Source organism: Lottia gigantea (genome assembly GCF_000327385.1).
Source record: "Lottia gigantea unplaced genomic scaffold LOTGIsca_25, whole genome shotgun sequence".
Lineage (NCBI taxonomy): Eukaryota > Metazoa > Mollusca > Gastropoda > Lottiidae > Lottia > Lottia gigantea.
Window position 1 is genome coordinate 1235051 of NW_008708752.1, and position 21810 is coordinate 1256860.

Sequence of the window (21810 nt, forward strand, 5' to 3'; positions counted from 1 at the left end):
ATATGAATATTTGGCATCAAATTCATTGTTTCTTATCAGAAACATAAACATATGATACATGATACACACCTATACACCAGAACAGTAAATATGTATCTAATCCACACAATCATATACATACATAGTGTATATGATACACATAATATATTTCATTAAAATATTTCATTAATAAAATTATTGTTAAAATACTACAATTCCCTTATGATAAGTGACAATGAGCTATAGATTTGCAAAGGAATACAACCCAAAAATGATACATAAACAATAGTACAAGGCATAAGCTATATACATTGTTTCTTTAAGAATATCAAAAAAAAAGGCAAAACAGAAAATGGTAATACAAATAACATAAATGAAATTAATTCTTTACTACATTTAATCAACACTTTGCAAAGAGTTTTCTTTGACTTGATATTTGCTTCTGGGAAAATTTAACTTCTAATTGAGGCCAGAAAACATTTTTCATTCCTTTGATAGCGTAAATTACCTATGGTATGTTTTAAATTACATAACCTAAATACTACAGAACACAGAATATCACTTGATTTGCATGTTTGACATACTGAGGTCATAATAATAGCCTAATTGCACCAAATGCTATAATATCAATTGTAGTCTTGATTATATGCAATTGTTGTCTTGGTTGTCATACATGTAATTGATGTAAAAGGACTAACTATTTTATTAAACCCGATATAATGTAAAAATATAAATGTGTTTGTTCATATAACAGAAATTATTTGTTCAAAAAGAAATCAAAGATATAATTAATCTAAAATTACAAAATCCATGCTGTACAGATTTACGACTTCAGTATGTGTTCATTTTACATAAGTTTAAAAGCGAAGTATCAAGCTGTGACTAGTATTATTTCTTATTTTGGTTTTGGATTCCTGATATAGTTAAAACATATATATTAATGTTAGTTTGTATAATCAAGATATAGGTCTAAAATATTTTTAGATTGATATTTTCCCTGAAAACAACGACAACGAATTCACTTTATTAAATATCATACAGTAAATAAACAAACATTTTAATCTTAACAAAACTTAATATGTAATAAATATCAAAGCCAAGTCAACTGACACATTAGGCATTAAATACCAGCGCTTGAATTCATTGCAATGTCATTGGCACACAATTTGCACAACAACAAAGCAATAATTTGTTAAAATTCACATATTGTATCATGTTTCCTATTACTACATTAATGACATTAAATTTAAAATGTGTCAAAGTGATGCACTTGACGAACTGAAACTTACACGGAAGCATTAGTCCCCTACTACGTCACAATCATAATACCAATATGTCTTATTGCTTCACTTCAAATAATGCTTTCATAATGAAGAGTTTCAACCATAACAATAATTCATTAATATCTAATGAACTGATATAGTTGATTGATTCGTTCCAAAACATAAACACAACCAGTCCACTATATTTTTAGGTAGTCTAAGTAGAATTCAACACAATATAAGTTTAGTCTGTATAGTATCTATTACTATTTATTCTACCTATAAATGAAATGGACTAGTCATGTTTATGTTTGGAATGGACTCGGATGAGCAGTAAGATTTAAAAAGCTGATACATGTACATCAAAGCCTCCTAATAATTGGGTAGAAATAAAATGGTGAAATTCTTTACCAAGATTCAGTGACATTTATTGTCATAGATACGGAAACTCTCTTTCTTCCCATCAATATGTGCTAGACGTAAATAGACGTCTGTTCCAATACCTGGCATGGTTTCTAAAGTCAGACTTCCTCCAAGATACTGAGAATAAGCTAATGAAGTTGGTAGACCAAAGCCATACCTGAAATAAAAGACATGGTTTATTTAAATTAATTCACTATCAAAAGAAATGTAACTTTATATTACATCATGTTTTTTCAGCTTAACTTAAAGATGGGTTCCCATATTTTTATTTATTCAAATATATTTGATTATTGGACGGCTAATACTTATATCAATCTCCTTCCACATAGATAGAACACTTACCCATGCATTTTACCAGGCATAGCACTATTCTGAGAGGAATTCATCACCTGACCAAACAATCCACCATCCAAACGATCATCTGATATAGTACCAGACGTAGTAAAATTATAATCCCAGACTCTATTTACCACACTACTTGGTATACCATGGCCACGATCAGATATTCTGAAATGTAAGACAAATTACTGCTGATAATACTGATTCCAGATTGACTTCAGGGTGACACTAGTCTTACAGATCACACACAGTGACAATTAAAATTTGTTACAAAATTAACCGAACTGGAGAAGTGCCAAAATTATATGGAATTTATATTAATCAAACATATTATCTTATTTTAATATCAGTATTATTTGGTGAAGTAACAAATCTGTAGTAAAGAACAAGAGTATCTTTAACAAGAGAAGACTATTAACTGTGAATAATTGAAGACTATCAGACATTTACTCACTGACTATAAAGGAATGTGACAGGAATGACCTTGTTACTATTCCTGTTTATATAACCAGAAAGTGTGTTTACTTTTACATCCTGTTAATTGTTCTTTGAACAAGAAATGGTTTAAATTATTCTACTTCATTGTTAACCAAAATGTACATTTTCTTGTACTTATATACAGATCCAGAAAGTGTGATTACTTTGAATACTTGTACATGTTTATAGAACCAGAAAGTGTGATTATTTGTACAAATTTTTATATATAGAACCAGAAAGTGTGATTACTTTGATTACTTGTACTTGTTTATAGAACCAGAAAGTGTGATTATTTGTACAAATTTTCATATATAGAACCAGAAAGTGTGATTACTTTGATTACTTGTACTTGTTTATAGAACCAGAAAGTGTGATTATTTGTACAAATTTGTATATATAGAACCAGAAAGTGTGATTACTTTGATTACTTGTACATGTTTATAGAACCAGAAAGTGTGATTATTTGTACAAATTTTTATATATAGAACCAGAAAGTGTGATTACTTTGATTACTTGTACTTGTTTATAGAACCAGAAAGTGTGATTATTTGTACAAATTTTTATATATAGAACCAGAAAGTGTGATTACTTTGATTACTTGTACATGTTTATAGAACCAGAAAGTGTGATTATTTGTACAAATTTTTATATATAGAACCAGAAAGTGTGATTACTTTGATTACTTGTACTTGTTTATAGAACCAGAAAGTGTGATTATTTGTACAAATTTTTATATATAGAACCAGAAAGTGTGATTACTTTGATTACTTGTACTTGTTTATAGAACCAGAAAGTGTGATAAGTTGCACTTGTATATCAAAGAAGTGTGATTACTTGTACTTATATATAGAACCAGATAGTGCGAAAGTGTGATTACTTGTACAGAGCCAGAAAGATTACTTATTCTTATATTAATAACCAAGTGTGATTATTTGTACTAATATATAGATTGAGCACTTTTTTAAAAATAGAATCTTTACTATCAAAATGAAATTTGAGGTTAGGATTTGGTGTTAGGAGTTGATTTGTGAACAGTATATCCAATAAAGGACTCAAGAGAACAAGCTGATTGTGAAAATAGAAAGTACATAAAATCTGATTAATTCATAAAAAGGCCATAACAGACTTAGTGGGTATAAATCTGATAATAGTGTTAAATAACAAGTGTTTTCTATTGTGTTATATGGTTGGTTAATTACTGGGAAATATCAATATCTGATTTGTTTCAAGAGATCTGATTGGATGTTTACTGTGGATTATGGACAGTTATATATGTTGTGAGGAATTAGTCAGGCAAGGGATCTCAGATCTACTAGGAAACCATTGGCAAAAAATGTCAACAAACGCAAACATGTAATTGTGAAATGTATAATGGAAATATAATATTTTTCGTAAGTTTCAAATTTTTAGATTCTAAACACTCTTTCCATTTCATACTGACTAAGAGGTTTGACCTAAGGTTTTTTCCTCCATTTAATTTCTCTCTTCCAATATATAAGAAAAGCATTTCTTTGATCCCAAAATAGAATAGTCATTTTTATCAGATTATGCTTTTTGCACCTTATTTCATATCCTCAAGTCCCCTATGTATTGTCATGATTAGCAAATGGAGGTGATATTTCAAACAAAAAACGTAATTTTTTTCAGATGTTTCGGAAAGTGTGAAAATGAATAACAACATCGAAAATAATCCAAGCGTTGGCAACCAGACTTATCGTTTGACCTCTAGTCGTGAAGCCTCTCAATTATCTTCACGCCATTCTTCAGGCCAAAGTTCACGCCGCAGTAGTCTGTATCAAAATCATGCCCCATATATGAACAGTGTGTACGAAAAAAATCACCATGACAACGAAAATATAGTTATCTCAGAAGATTATCTTCAACGTGAAAAAACAATCTTATCCAAACATGATGTCAGCAGTTTTCCTGAAAAACCAAGAGAACTTTTTAATCCACTCAATGGATTGCTTCAGGAGAAGAAAGTGGCATCAAAGACATTTAACGTGTTGCCTGCAATAACTACACCTAGATCTCTAACTAGTAGGGGATCAAGTGGAAGTCAGCTAAGTTCCAGACGTGAACTGGGTGGCAGCAGCAATTGTAACAGCCCTCGATCTTCTGATATTACTCCAGTTATACTCCCTCCCATTAATAAACTTCGATGGAATGCCTTAAAACAAAGTGAGGATGTGAATATGTATAGTGGTCGCGCATATTGGGATGTAGCTCAATTATCCAGTCGTCAATCGAATACCAACGATACATCAAGTTCTTACGAATATCGATCTTCACCTGATGGATTTAGCTGAACAGTTGGAAAAGGCTTAAAATTTTGTGAAAATGGAAGAGATTTAAACTGTCCAGCAAGGAATATATAGAAAGTGTTGAAGTGAGGACAAGATGATATAAGACTATAATTATCATGGTGTAAAATATTCTGTAATATAATGTAAGTTGTATAATAAAATCATTTGTTCCTAGTAAATACTTGTATTTCATCAAAACATATTAACTAGTTTCATAGCTTTGAAATAGCATCAGAGTTGCAAGTGAACAGTAAGTGAGCAATTTATTTCCCAGCTCTGAATAGCAATTTGGTCCTCTTAAAACTGTGTGGATGATCTTATAACAACTGGACTAACTTATAACTATTCAAGACAATGTCCCTGTTGAAATTTGTAGACAGACAGACAATTTAAGACAGTGTCCCTGTTGACATTTGTAGACAGGTAGACTATTTCAGACACAATATCCTTGTTTCTGCAGACAGTTGGATTTTGCAGACAGGTTGATTATTCTATACAGTGTCCCTGTTGACATTAATAGACTATTTCAGACATTGTCCCTGTTGAAATTTGTAGACAGGCAGACAATTTAAGACAGTGTCCCTGTTGACATTTGTAGACAGGTAGACTATTTCAGACACAATATCCTTGTTTCTGCAGACAGTTGGATTTTGCAGACAGGTTGATTATTCTAGACAGTGTCCCTGTTGACATTAATAGAATATTTCAGACATTGTCCCTGTTGAAATTTGTAGACAGGTAGACTATTTAAGACAGCGTCACTGTTGAACTTTATAGACAGGTAGACTATTTCAGACAGTGTCCCAGCTGAGATTTGTAGACAGGTAGACTAATTCAGCAGTGTTCCTGTTGAAATTTGTAGGCAGGTAGACTAATTAAGACAGTGCCACTGTTGAAATTTGTAGACATCTGCACTATATCAAAGTGTCTCTGTTGAAATTTGTAGACAGGTAGACTACTTCAGACAGTGTCCCCGCTGAAATTTGTAGACAGGTAGACTATTTAAGACAGTGTCACTGTTGAACTTTGTAGACAGGTAGACTATTTCAGACAGTGTCACTGTTGAACTTTGTAGACAGGTAGACTATTTCAGACAGTGTCACTGTTGAAATTTGTAGACAGATGGACTATATCAGTTTGTATCCCTACTGATGATTGTCACACAGAGTTTCATGTTCTGACAAGACAACACAACTGGACTATTTTACAATCTTCAGATAGATCATTTAATCCCATATCTCAACTGAAGTGGAGCTTGTCATACTCTCTAAGTCACACATTATGCAATATTGAGACCACTGGACTAAGTCAGCATTGTTACTCAGAGTTTCATGCTGTGAAATCTTTTCAACTAATTAAGCCTTTATCCCTACTAAAGTTCAACATTGTTACTCACTGACAGTTTCATGTTGTGTGGTCTTTAAGATAACAACACTGTAAAATTAAATTATAAGAAAGGTGGGCTTGTGTCCTGCTGAAGTTTTGACTCCTTGCTTTGATCTTCACTGGATTATCCATACCCAGCAAGGTTGTAGGGATTGAATGAAAAATTACTTATAATGTGCCTTGCATAAAACCAGTAATTGTTACTCCATAAAGTTGTGCCTATATATTGTTCTTACAATTCTAAATGCCATTTAAACACTTTTCTTATTAAGGGTCACAAGATATTTGAAAACAAGATCAGAAACCAGGGACACCATTCATTTAAAAAAAATGCAATAGCTCCTTCAAAGCTCTTACTAACTGAGCTACAGTCTGACTTTTAGTTCCAAACTTCCCCTATAATCTCTTTTCAAGCTAGATTGCTATTGTGAAAGTTGTCAGCTAAGAGGGTCAGTAACAGGCTCTGTTTTATGGGGACTTTCAGTCTCTCTGAAGGTGCATGTTTTTTTAGACACATTTATTTACCTTGAATCCAATTCTCTGATGCTAGGGCATTACTCCTACTTGTGTTTTGTTAGTATCCTGTAACCCTTGATCTTGGGCTGAACACACAGTCTTTGATGGGCTGTGAGAGATTAGTTTTGTTTAAAAAAACTATGGTTGAAACCACACACGTGACATAATTGGTGTAGGGAAAAATGGGGATATAACTGAACTTTACCAAATATATCAGGGTTTGGTGGATTTAAGGTTAATAATTGTTTAAAACCACTGAACCTTGGGAGGTGCATATAAATCCCCATATAAAAAGACAAATTTTTTCTGACCCTACTGTAGGTGACAATTATTAAAAAAGCTATTTGAGGCAGGAAAAGAGGCAGATGTTTTGAACTCCCTGACCTATGTTTAATGAAAAAAAAGATTTTTATTTGTAATTATCACTATAACTCAGTATAACATCTGTTACCTTATTATATATCATATATACATGTTGTTATTGAACTGTAACCTATCAATATATCTCATTATTTTCATTTATTAACCATATAATTCTTATCTCGATATGACATTTACTCTTTCTAAGATTAGATCATTATTGGCCAGTTTAAGATCATATAATAATTGTTTTAAAGACTACAGGAATTGTGGTGAAATTCCATATGAAATTCATGATAACAAAATGAAATTTATTTTAGGTCTGATTTTAAGAAGATATTTCAATCAAATGATTTGTGGATAACAGAGTCCTGACCTTTTGCATAAAAATACAATTTACATTGGTTGACATTAGGTTATGGATCACCTGTATCTCAAATTCTCCCTACCAAGTTCCTCAAACTTGGTAAATGAATGTGATTTTGTCACAGGTAGGGTAATGTTACAATAGATGTCTGACCCAACCTGTGATAAGATCAGATCCATATAGCACAGTGGTTCCCAACCTTTCTCAGCCTTCACACCCCTGGAGCTATCACCTGGACCTTTCACACCCCCAAAAATTTGTTACATCCACATTTTCCAGCATGTGATGATGTGAGGTGCTCTATCAATTCAAAACAAATTCTTCTCCTACACCTGTTTTCCACACCCCTGACACCCTAGTCCCACACCCCCAGGGGGTGAAAACACCCAGGTTGGGAACCGGGGATATAGCATATATAAAGCACTAGGTAGAGCTGGTTTGATGGGCTGTAAACTTACCTGATGACAAAATCTTCATCATTAACAGCAATAGTAACATTTACTGATGGTAAGTTTTGTGAGTTATCAACATGAGATTCTACAGTTGCTCTGAAATAGTGAAAAAAAAACGTTCTGTAAAACTGAAACTGTATAGGCCTACTTGTGACATACACATTAAAATTTCATGGAGAATGCTTGCTTCTTAATTTTTGTCAATGTATCCCTTAAGATAGTTCAACAGCCAAAGGTACTGCTATCTTGCTATCCCATTTCTATGACAGGTTAACATAGATTTAATTGAAAGTCTTAGGAATCATTTCTGTGTTTTATAAATAAATCATTATATTTTATTGATCTGCCAGTTGTATCTAATACTGTTTAAATTAAGCTTATCAAAGACACATCATGGCAGCTAAGGACAAAAATTCATCCATTATTTATCTGTTGTATGAGCAATTTTATTAAATCATTAATTTGAAATTCTATTTTCTTATTGACATGTGTTCAACACAGCTGAATCTGTCTTGGTAATGTCTTCTTGAGAAAGATTTGTCAAGTGATAGTAATATTGCAACTTAAGTACATGTTGCACAGTGCTGGTGAAACTTTCACGGTAGGCCATTTGTAAATAGAGAAGACTCATTAAGAATGAATCAAACAGACCATATGGAGTCCTAAGAGACAGAACTCTAAAAGATTGAATCAAACAGAACATAATATGGAGTCTTAGATAGCTAGGATTCTAATCATTCAATCATTCAATGAAACAGACAATATTGAGTCCTAAGTAGAAAGATTGAATCAAACAGACAATATGGAGTCCTAAGTAGAATTATTGAATCAAACAGAACATAATATGGAGTCCTCAATAGCTAGGATTCTAAACAATTCAATCAAACAGAGCATGTGGTGACCTCAGCACTAAACAAATGTAATCAGACGAAGTAATTTAGAGGTCAGAGTGAAAAACAATAGCTAATTTATCAATAAATAATAACAATCAATATCACTTTACCTGCAGGCATTCTTCAATAGTTCTGTTAGAATATAATCTAATGGTGGAGCGATATAGGGAAACTGAGCTCCAACATGGCCATTTAGTTTGATTAATGGTGTGCTACCATATTTGGTTTGACAAACAGAGCTATTAGAAAAAAACAGACTTGTGAAATGATCTAAATAATATTTTCTTTTCAGGTTCTGTTTTAATATTTCAAAATTTTGTTGTGATCAAAAAATTTTCATTCCAAACAATTTTTGATGAATCATATTTTTTTTTATCTTAATGCTTAAGCATAAGACTATGCCAACAATTACATGGAGCAAAGCAGAGGAATTATAGTTGCTGGTTTGGAGTAAGTAGGATGATAATTATTGAACCAGTGAGTGAATAACAGTCATGACCTTCAACCCCTAGCGGCATACACCCACAAATTAGCTAATTTGCAACCTTGACCTTTTGAAAGAGCAGAGCATCCATTATTTTAATCAAGTTTATCTTGTTTCATCAAAACTGTGGTTACATCAATTATAAGTCAATAAGATGCATTTTTGCAAACATCAATCTTTATCAGAACCATTCAAAACCGAGAAATGTTGCCAAATTTCTCCAAAATCCAACTTCCTGTGACTAAATTTTGGCAGAGTTAAGGACAGTAACTCCATGTACATAATCATGCCAAGCTTAATCAAAGTCTGATCCAAATGAAATGAAATGAAATGAAACATCCTACAGTTCTGCACCATGTGGGCTAATGAAGACGGGCAAAGTCTGATCCAAGGCATATCTTCTATAGTGTTCACAAACCAAGTTTGACACATTTTGGATCAGTCCATACAATTTGAAGAATGCTGCCTATTGCAAAATGCAAAACTATGACAGATGGACAGGCAAAATCATTTATGAAAAAAAACATTAAAAATTTTGTTAATAGTTAAAAATTAAAATCCATGTGGAATTAAATTATCAAAAATACAGCCTCAAACCTAACATACTCACCTTACAAAATCTGCTTTCTTTTCAATAAGTTTTCGAGGCGAAAAACCAACATTGACAATTCCAACGTAGTTAGGCTGTGAAAAATACAGTTTTCTAACAATAGGGCCAAAATAATAATGACAAACAAAAAATTCAACAGCCTTTTATGTCAAAAACTAAAACCTTATCTTGTCAAACCTGATTTTCAAAATGAACTTACAGCATAAAAGCGTTTTATGTGATCATAATTTGCGTTTTACGTGACCTAATTTGCAAATCAATTTCAGACTGTAGGCTACAATTTAATCTGCTGTATATCACACACTTCAGTTCGGGTCTTTCAATTTGGACCCACATACAAATATCTTGGTATTACTGAAGACATTAAGGCAATGTTTGTTTCTTGACAGCAATTTGAATTCTGCTTTACCAAAAAATCGCAAAACCATGTTTTTTTGAAGCAGACCAGACCCAATTGATCAAGAATATTGCTAGTTCATTTTTGCTGGAAAAGGGGAATAACTGCAAACACCTCTTATAAAGCAATTCGATTGGAATTTTGCCAAAGAGCAATTTGTGCAGATTTGTTTGAGTTCCACTAATGCAAACTTTATGGTCAAAGTATTAAAGACAAGAATGCTATCAAAATGAATTCATCAATTTATCAAGTTTCAACAAGCAGCTGCATTCAAAATGTATATCTTGAAAACAAAAACAACATATTAAGTTTTTTTCATCCATAAAGCATACTGGAACTCAAACTAATCTGCATCACTATAAAGGCTGTTTGTGGGATCCTATGAAAAAGCCAAGTGAGGTCAAATTTACTTGATGTTTGCTATCCAATAACTACATTTATCATAAAGACCACAAAATAAGTACATACCTTTTCAATATGTAGACCTAAATGATGTTCAGCTAACATCCGTATTCCTAATCTGGAGGTCAAGGTCTTATCTAAAAATCCTTTGATCAAATTTTCATCCTACAAATCAGACAATCAAGAACATTTCAACAGATAGGAATATACTTATTCTAAATCATGTCCTCAGCTATCTGTATCACTTATCAGAATACAAATCTGGCATTCCATTCTCCTGCAATTTCACCACAGAGAACAATCATTAGAGTTTAGACTGTTGTCACTGACTCATATTATTTTCAGATATAAATTCTAACATAGGGCCCTATCTGCTACCAAAGCAAGTTTTAAGGAATCTTGATCATTTTAACAGTTAATATAAGTGAAAAAAAAAGGTGATCTTAATCATGTTTGTGCAGTATACCATTGCAGTATATAATTCATAAATACATGCACATACTCTACCCCCTGAATATATATAAGATATTTATTTTATAACATACATGAACATAGATGTTTTAAATGAATTCGAAATATCCTACCTTAATATGTTTACGACATTCAGCAAAACCTTCTGCTAATAAAGTTACTACATCTTTATGGTCATCTAGTAGATTACGTAAAGTTTCTGAAAAATCTTCTTCAACACTTAAATCACGAATCTAAAGAACATAGAGAACATTTATTTTTAATATTTTCAAAATTCCACTGGCCATGGGAAACTTACAAAAATGTCTTGACAATGATCTCTTTCAGTTCAAAGATAAAACCCTCTAAAAGTTCAAAGGCACATTGGATCATAATAAAGCTTCTTTCAACATATTTGACATATCAGACAGAATAATCACTAACTTTGTCGATGTTGGTCTAAGTAATAAAACTATTGGTCACTTACTTGTGGGAACTCGGATAAAATATGGAAAGCCCTTATATAAAGTTCATGCTGAAAAGTAGACATATAATAAAATAATTTCAAACACTTTTTTAACAACTCTGATTGGTTATTATTTTAACACTGATGTTATTAACCAATCAGAATGCTAGAATTAATAATTTGCAATCATCTGATAGGATACAAACTTTCTGACAAGAGGCCTTATACAGAATCCAGTAACCTGGATCTATCTTGGAATGTACATAGAATTCAAAATGGCGGATGGAATAAAGAAGCGTAAATTTTGAATGTGACATATCGGGTCCTGTAACGTTTGATTAAAAAGAATTGGAACTTGCAAAACCTGTTCAGAATTAACTAATTAAGCACTTACTACTTGTAAAATAGTAGGATTACAACCAACAATAAATGGTAACCCACGGAAACCAGCAATACGATGTGCTATTCTTACTGGTAATTCTTTATGTAGGTATTGGGCACTTCTCTACAAATACAAAAACAAACAAAATTTCAGGCAATGGCAGACTTTATGACTGAAAATCATAACAGTTCAAGAAAAGTATGTATCATGCAACCCACCAACACATCACTAATTGCAAAATATGCTTTATCACAAGAGACCCTTTGCAATTAGTGACGTCATCAAACACTTAATCTTATTGGAATTGCAGGAATCACAGATGTCTGATTATAAATTGGAGTGGTGCAAATTGATGTTGTTAGTGTCCCTGATACACATAAAACCTCATTACAATCCCTTTAATAGTGTCTATTACATGGGACCTTCAACACATTTAAAAGGCTGATGATGGCCTTGACATTATAATGGACAGTTTATATTGCTATCAAGGCCACAGTTGTAATAAGTATATCAAGTAAACAACATCAACTCGGTGGATTCTACGACAAGACAAGTCAAATTAACAATTCTTTTAATATATTTTACTTACTAAAATGTGACTCTTGTCTTGACTTTTGCCTGAATATAAAATAGCTGCTGGGGTTAATCTAACTGAAGGCTGAAATGAAAAGAAAACAAAATGGCTATTTAGTTGACCTTGCTGATAGTTCAGACTGTGACTGGGGAGGCCTGTACACATGTATCTCATGCACTTTTTTCACACGTATCTGATGCACTTTTTTCACATGTATATGATGCGCTTTTTTCACATGTATCTGATGCACTTTTTTTCACATGCATTTAATGCACTTTTTTCACATGTATATGATGCACTTTTTTTCACATGCATTTAATGCACTTTTTTCACATGTATATGATGCACTTTTTTTCACATGCATTTAATGCACTTTTTTCACATGTATATGATGCACTTTTTTTCACATGCATTTAATGCACTTTTTTCACAAATTATGGTATAGAATAAAATTATAATCACGCGTGGTTGTTTTGGTTTTAATTCAAGCGCTTTACTTCACTGAGATTCTTAGTGTGTAATAATCTATAATACAAGTTTCTATTACTGTATATAAAGTCATTATGTCAATATGTTAATTTGTATTGAGTTTGGGTTCAAATCAAGACCTGTAAGTTATTATTGGCGTGAGATTCAGAACCAACATGTTTGCTTGCAGTGATAAATAACTGGTAGGCCTACTGTTTTTTGACCTGGCAGGAAACCAGGGCTGTTTCTCTTGAATCTCCCAGTTTTTGCCTTGAAATAAATGGTTTAATTTGATTACAAAGTGTCCTAAAGACTGCAGGTCATCTTGGAGCTCCAAACAGACATGACAGCCAAATCAGTTAAAAAACAGTCCTGCAGAAAACATGTTCAGATATCTATAGAAACATGGAGGCAATGGTAGCAAACACCATAAAGCCCTAGTCCTAGTTTGTCCTAGGTCCTGCATAAAATAAGGAATTGCAATTTTTTTTTTTTTTGCCAGTCATGTTCAACTGGAAATCCCCAGATTTTTATCTGTTACTAAAGCAATCATACTTCATTTTAAAAAATCTGAGATTTAAAATCGCTACATAAAGCCTATACTCTGATTGAGGAAAAACATTTAAAACCTCTTTATATTACCAGTCTTGATATATTGAATTTCACATTATTAGGACCTTGCCCATACAAAACTAAGTTAAGGACTTTCACAGTTTTAACACAGATGCAAGATTTTGACACAAGAAAAATAACAGGTTAATTGAGACAGGTTTTTAGATTTAAATCAACAGTGTAAAAATAAGCTGTTATTTGTTGGAAACTAACCAGGTTATGGTGCACACAGATATATTTAAACAAAAACTGAAAAATATTTCTGAAATATGCTTTTTACATTTCTGTATCTACTTGATCAAACTGAGGGGTTAATTAAGAACGGAGTGTTCTAATTAATTAAATGAAATGAATGAAGTTTTACGTTCTACTTTTCTGCACCATGTCGGCTAATGAAGACGGACAACCCCATGCAGGGTGCAATGAGGGAAATTTTGCCAGGACAGCGGCATTAGCCAGCTCTTTTTATAATTTCCAACTGTCAAGGTATAGCACTCGGGGCCTCAGTTTATTATCTGATCCGAACGACTAGACGCTTTTTCCATGTCAGCCCCTCTTACCTGCATCACTAACAGGGGGAAACCGGGATGAAAAATCTGAAGGTATTATTTTGACCTATGCCTGGATTAACCCTGGACCTTCAAGTTAGCAAGCAAGCGTCTAACTCACTAAGCCACCGCAGCTCTCTACTTATTAATTAATTGAGCAGTTTAAACTAGTTTTGGTGATGGGCATTATAAATACTCAATATTTTTAGTTGAAACATTTTGAATATATTGGAGACATATTCGACCTACCGGTATATTAATAACATAATGCCCCTTTAAGCTATCAATGCAACATTAGTATCGCTGCATTAAGCATTTGATATTTTCGGTTCATGTTGTTAAAATGTATTTTTGATATTTTCATTTCATTGAAATTTGTATTATATTGAAATTCTTGAATTAGTGTCCTTTTCAGCTGACCGAGTTTCAGCATTGTATCTTTTGTCAGTTTTTGTAAGAGAAATGAAATATAATATTGCTTGCCTTCTGTTCTAAACCTTTATTTTAAAGAGATGAAATTGTACACCAAACTTAACCTTAAATATTATTGTTTGTGAGAAATTTTTTAAAACTTTTCATGGAGATTAATGAATTTGATAAAGTATTTGCAAGAATAAAATGGGAGTTTGCATCTCCTCACATTATCTTAAGGTGAAGGCACACAAACGGTCTTGGTCGGAGATTTTTGTCGCCGATAAAATCTTGTCATGAGTTTCACCTGACAAGGGGATATTAGTAGACAAAAATCTCCAGTTGGTCATTTTCCATTACATGTCGATAATCTCATGCAGAACATGCAATTGAAAGGAAAATGAATCTGATTAGATGATAATGGTCTGTCTTGCAGATGAGAAAGTTATGGAGACAAGTATCAAACTTGTTTGATATTATAAATCCTGTCAGGGACAGGATAATCTTGTCGTGGAAGCTCAGACATACACAAGCACTTTACTCAAGACTCTTGGCAACAAAAGTCTCTAATCTAGATCACTTGTTTGTCCACACCTTTATCACCTACCAAGCCAACAGCACAGAATCATCCAATTTGAACCAATCCAACTACCAACTACTACGACTACCAACTACCTAGTTTGTGATACCAGCATCCACAATCCAAGTCAAAGGCCTGAATGGCTGTATTTGCTGGTGTAAAATCCAACCAAATCACTGCATTCCATGATACAAGAAAGGTGGAAATTGGAGTCAAGGTATAAGCCGTGGGTTGTAATAGCTTGACATGGTGCAAATGAACATCTGCTATGTATTCAAATATCTTTTTGAACTCAAGTGCTATTGTAAGTCACTTTGAAATTACAATACAAATGTATTCAAGTAGACATTTTTGCACCCAAATGACCCATTAATTTTCAACCGCTTCAGTTGTTTAAATAAGCAACCAAACTAAAAAACCTGGGCTCAATATCTATCATAATAATTAGAAATATTTCAAACTTTAATAGGTGAATACATTTTATACACATTATATTAGGATTTATGAAAAAGAAACAATTAATTTTTTCCTTTAATATTTTCATTAAGTAGTTAAGTGTGTCATATTGCTGTTCCAAGTTATTTGTATATTGAAATTTCTAGATTATCAAGGATATATCAATCTGCAAATTTTGGAGACAATCAGGGCCAGAACAGTAAACAAAGGATGAATCACAATATGGTTGCATTATTTGTAATGTCCTTGACCTTGATCGAATGCCAAGTCCCTGACAGTAAACAAAAACACAATAGTATATTACATTAAACAAATTGTGGTAAACATTTTGAGTTGATCAAGTGCAAAAAAGCAGAAAACCAAGAAAATTTGACAATTTTTGTGATAAAGAAGTCAAGGGTACAAATATTATGTTATATTACTGATCAGAATTACAAAAACTGGTACCCCAATTAATCAAAAATAAATTTGGATGGATGGGGGCTCAAACTGACCAAGGCATATTTTAAAGTTTAAGATTTTATATCAATTCTGTCCTATAATTTTACTTTTTCAATGGTTCTAATAAAAAAAATGCAAGAATGTCTTGGAACTCTGCAGGAATATTTGACCTTGAACTTTACCACCAGAACAAGTTATTCAGGCCCACCCAATATCTTTATCAATTCATATATCAGACAGAAAACGTTGAACTAGAAATATCTACCCACTTTCTATATATATAATACATCAGCTGATCTCAGCTACAACAAAAACATTAGACTGGTCCATAACTACTTTAGATATCTAGCTGTAACAAATAGAAAAGCAGTGGAGAGCATGTAAGTAAGCTCAGATGGTTACAACATAACAGAGATTTTCTACATTTTGTATGGGCATTGAACACTCTAAACTTCATCCTGTTTGTCATTTTTAAAAAAAAAAACCTTACCACTTGGACTATAATTGCACTGTAGCAAACAAGAAATAGGAGAATATTTTTTTTGTGATGACAACATCTTAATTCAAATAGAAAATACTGACACTTATGATGCATATAGTATAAGGTTCACAATATAGCGTAACATCTTCTGAATTAAATAGATGCACAAACATCTCTGAATGAATTGCAAATATTTGCTAATATAATCAAATTAAAAATAAGTCAAATTGCCTCTCTACAAATCTGGTCAGTGCAAACAGGTTTGACAGTATCAAAAATTATCACACCCAGTTTTGAATTGTTCAAAGGGTTAGCTATTTCTCATAAATAGGAATTTGTTAACTATTTCTTATAAATAGGTCATATTGCAACAATCAAAAAATAAAATTCTGTGGTGTGATTTTTCTAGCACTTACAATAGAGATTACTATAGTACTATTTTTAGTCTCTTATTACATCAAGTGTCAACCACAAAAATAGCCCTGTAAAGGGTCAGTAGATCGGTCAGCAGGTCAAAACATCAATCCATAACTGACCTTTGTTGGACTATTGCCTTTCTTTTATCAGTTCATTAGTAGACATGTATACAATTCTGCCCAATTTTCAAATTTGGTGTGAAGCTGGGAGGTATATATCATTTACAAACAATCCAGGTTGCTGGTTGGTCATCCAGCCCCAACAAGTAATCAAATTTTGTCAATGTAAGACCACAAAAAACCCCAAGTAACAAAGGATCCAAACCGCAGAACAAAGCCAGAAATCCAAGCCAATGAACTTTTCACATGAAAGAAGTTATCATGAGGAAATATTTCATAATGAAAAGTGGTATGAGGTGTCTAGAAGAGTAAGCATATGCTTAACTTGCCAGTAAGATCAATTTCCACTGACTGACCAAGAGAAATAATTGATGGCCTGATCAAACAATAATATCTATAATATCTTCTATGTCTGTCTACTCTATGTCAAGATTTATTCAAGATATTGATTTGTGATAATGGTAGACATAATAGTAGAAATACACTATATGATGCTCTCCTCCAGATGGACCTTGTCCTCATTATTTATATGAGTGCTCTTTTCAGTATTGTTCAATAGTCAATAGGCATAATTTAATCATTATATTCTGATTCTTACGTAGTTGAATATTTGTTTAAAACCCCTTAGGGTGATAAAACTTGATAAAAATGAGTATTTGTTCATCAGTAGACTTACCTGGTGTCATAAATATACAAAAGAATCCTTCTATAATACAATATATCAATAAAACTAAGTAATAATTTATTAAACTAAGTCATTTTGAAACATACTTAGAATGCCACTGGATATACCATCTTATTTAGAGATTCAATTCTTTAATTATGGCACCTGGTAAGTCCAACTGATGAATATACACTTATTGACCAAGTTTGAGACTTTAAATTTATTATCCATTCTAAGAGGTATTATTGTTGAATAATGTCACATATTAATGTCCAAATTTTCAAAATGAAAATGAAAATATTAAACAGTTTAATGAAACATGTGTATCTATACTTATCTCTGTGTGATATTTAATTGACAACTTGCCTTTTCAAGACTATGCTAATGGAGAACTGTTATGGCCTGGATAGTCAAAAATTATCTTAACAATTTTGGGTACCCTAATTCCATGCAGAGGATAATCAAGTGAAAAAAAAAATATGGCCATGACCTTTAAGATTCGTGCACATTGCCCTGTAACCTATTTCCCTTGTATTCATTTCCATTATACTAGAAACAGAATACATAGAAACAAGAGATCTATTTTTAACAAGGTTCAAAGTCCTTTCACAATTTGACTATGGACTATCATTCAGTCAGCATTCACATAATGAAATATCTTTTTTTATTAGATTATTAGGGCATTAACATTGACCCAAAAAATTACGCCTACACCAGCCCCTTTTATAGAACATGTGGATCAAAATGGAGGTTTATTTGGTCTATTGTATATTAAGATTGCTTGATAGGAAATAAAAATATTAGGCTGTACAGTTACAATTACCATATGAAATATTCAAACTTAAGTCATACACTTTGTTGGAATTTTTTTGGGTGATACTGAACAATATAAATGAACAGTTTTGTCAAAATCCAGCAAGAATCAAGAATTAAGGTTATAGATAGAGCCAAAACTTGAACACGTTTTCAAGAACAAGGGCAATAACTCAAAACTATATTTTGTTCAATTTTTCTGATTTTCCAAAAGGTTAATCTTCGGGTGATTACAAACACTCATACCAAGTTTCGTCTAAATTGTGCCTTCTGAAGTGAGAGGACAGAGTAATTGTAGGCGGCTTGTTGACATGGGTGACGCCAACAAGCTTGGTATACAAGTACTATATCAACCTCCAAAAGTGTCACAATGACCATTAAGTGTACATATCTATAATTTATTCAGACCAGCCCATACATCATTCCTTGGTTTAATCACACTGTATTACTCAGGTAGTGTATCCAACAATCAATAAATTACATAGTATCTACGTGATACACCTCATGAAAATCTTATTCACAGTTAATTCAACCTAGCTGTATATAAATCAGTTTAAACATAGAGTTCATAAAGTTCTTATAGTGGTATGAAGTGGTGTCATCTCCATAATGTCAAGCTATTATGATCTCTGCCTAATACCTTGACTCAATAGCCATCTTTTTTGTATAACAGAATGCAGCGACAGCGAGTGTCTTCCATGCAGATAGATTTAATCAATTTAAATTTTAACTTTAATTAACTAAATTAAAATTTTGATATTATCTGCATGGGTGAAAATTAATGATTATCAAGATGAAGATTATCATCTTTTCAACAATTAGGGTTTCATAAGCCTACCGGTAATTGCAGACAGACATAACATTCGAATTTCATTGATAAAGTGCTAATTGTTGATTCAAACCTATAGTTAAAAAAGCAAATTTTTATAGGCTTACATTCCTTTAAGATACATCATGACAGAATGACAAGGGACGGGTCATAGTATAAGCTTATATATAAAATCAATTTTTTATCACAACCAATTAATTTAATTGAAAAAAAAAAAATAAATAAAAAAGAAAAAAAAATCCTGTTTTCCTTTCAATGAGCCCTTATATCACGCAGCTGATTGGACCTATGAACATGCACCTATGCAGTGATCAATAAGGGAATTATTGCAATAACCTTAGTATTAGTCTACTCTTTGCAAAGACACAATATATAGCCTAGTTCATAAGGTTGAAACCCAAGATTCCACCGTATGGCTGTGTCAGTTTCAGATGTAAAACTCATTTCTTAATTTTGTATAAAACGGCCCTAATTTAAGGGTTATACTGTAAGACAGGACACAAACCTTATTGGCTGCTTGGTCAATGGCACTCTGATAATAATATGAGGTTACAGAACGGGATCTTTCTCTATCAGCAAAATCATTTTCACTGTTGTTGTTAGAATAGCGATGATCTGAAAAGTTTCTTTGACCATCGGCCACGGACAGACCAAAAGTTCGCTGATGTGGAACACGGAAGCGCTGAACAGCTGATTTGAACAAAGCCATAATAGACGAGGCTGTTTGACCGGAATAAAGCAAAATAAAATATCACTTCACACACGTTTCGCAGTTAAAATAAACAAGGCAACACCGAAAAATAAAATCTATCTACAATGAACCATAATTACAAACTAATACTAAACCACTGTCCAAATCGTTTATGACGATAAACTGAGTAAATCCGTAAAAAAGAGCACATCGAAGTGCTGAACCCCATTGCGTTCTGTCTGTTGAAAATTGACAGTAGTTGAGAATGTTGACCTCGTTGAAATGAACGTCACGTGATTATAGAGTTCAATCGAAACCGCTTTAAACTATTTTCCATGTCAAAAATTAACTCGAACTAACAATGTCTTAGAGAAATGTGTCAAGTTACTATATCCATCCTAGACTTCACAGGTCAAGGTTCATAATTCATTTCACAGATATACAACAATCACTGGAAAATACAAATCTATTCAACGTTTCGACATGTTTCCTATTCGAGCACGTTCTGAAAAAAAAGTGATAGACAAACAAAAATTATACTAGGGACTTATTTTTGATGGTTATTAGAATATTACATTATCATTTAACAATAGTTTAATAAAAGTAACAAGATTGTTTAAATAATATACAAATGCCGATAAAATAAAATAAACATATACAAATATATAAAACAAAAAAAGTTAATAAAAAGTAAAGCAATTAAATTTAATTGATGAAAAAATAAACAACTATTGCTGACTTATCAGTGTTTGAAAGTTCAAAATATGAGTCGTCTTTTTCTTGAGACACTGCAATATAGGCCTATTAAAAAGACATCTATAGAAAAAGGAAAAGAAATTCCTAGTTTGAGATATTTTAAAGGAATTATGCGATTTTTGTACATTTCTAGTACTTCTGTTTACATATATTAAAAACTCAAATTACCCCCTCCCCACCCTCCTCACACCACCACCAAATGGCGCACCTGTCCCTATTTAAAAGAATATCAAAATATTTCAATTGTTAAAATAGTGCTCAATAAAACATTGTTCTGCGATAGTTGGGGCGCATACTGAAATAGCTCAGTTATCGGAGATCGCACAGCGTGAAAGTCTTGAGTAACAACATGTTTCAGGTTCTGTTTTAATATTTCTACTAACTATTTATATAATAAACTTTTTTATTATTAAAAAAAAACTTACTAGAATATATCAAATACCTTTTATACAAATGAATAATAACAAGTTCATAATTCTATATCTCTGTTAAGTTCAGGCTCATATCTTCTGATTTTGATGTCCCCTGGTTATGGGTTAGGATTAGGTAGGTTTAAGGTTAGAAAATGTAGGGTAGGGTAGGCGTGGGAAGGGTAGAGTAGGAATTATAGGTTGTAACATTGCGGTTAAGCAATGTTACGAAAGCACAGGCACAGGCATGTAGGCGTAACCTCTAGTGATAGAGCAATGTTTGTGAAGTTAGTTTAAAAGAATGATATATCTATAGAATATTTGAAATGCAAATCCATTATCTTCCGAATCTGAAATATATAAGAAGAATACTGGTTCCAACAGGAACATTAATAACCATGGAAATCATAATAAACATTTTCACTGGTGAAACTGAGGAATTGTCCTATATTAAATGAAAAGGAAAATGCGTATTTCATATAAACAATATATATAATTTATTAAGTGAAAATAGTATACATGTATGATATTTTTGCGAGGAAACTCTTCAATTGTAAGTTATCATAAATAAGAAATATTAATTAAAGGA

At 32.3% G+C, this 21810-nt stretch overlaps 1 protein-coding gene across 1 annotated transcript; it reads right to left on the reverse strand.

Moving 5' to 3' along the window:
* Window positions 1–1658: 1658 nt before the first annotated feature.
* LOTGIDRAFT_116873 (hypothetical protein) lies at window positions 1659–20073 on the reverse strand (the record flags this gene model as incomplete). The annotated part of the gene is made up of 11 exons (XM_009055643.1): window positions 1659–1821; window positions 2007–2171; window positions 7874–7963; window positions 8871–8999; window positions 9855–9928; window positions 10720–10818; window positions 11238–11343; window positions 11577–11638; window positions 11964–12074; window positions 12541–12609; window positions 19870–20073. The coding sequence occupies 11 exons, from the start codon at window positions 20071–20073 to the stop codon at window positions 1659–1661; spliced, it is 1272 nt and encodes a 423-aa protein (XP_009053891.1).
* Window positions 20074–21810: the final 1737 nt, after the last annotated feature.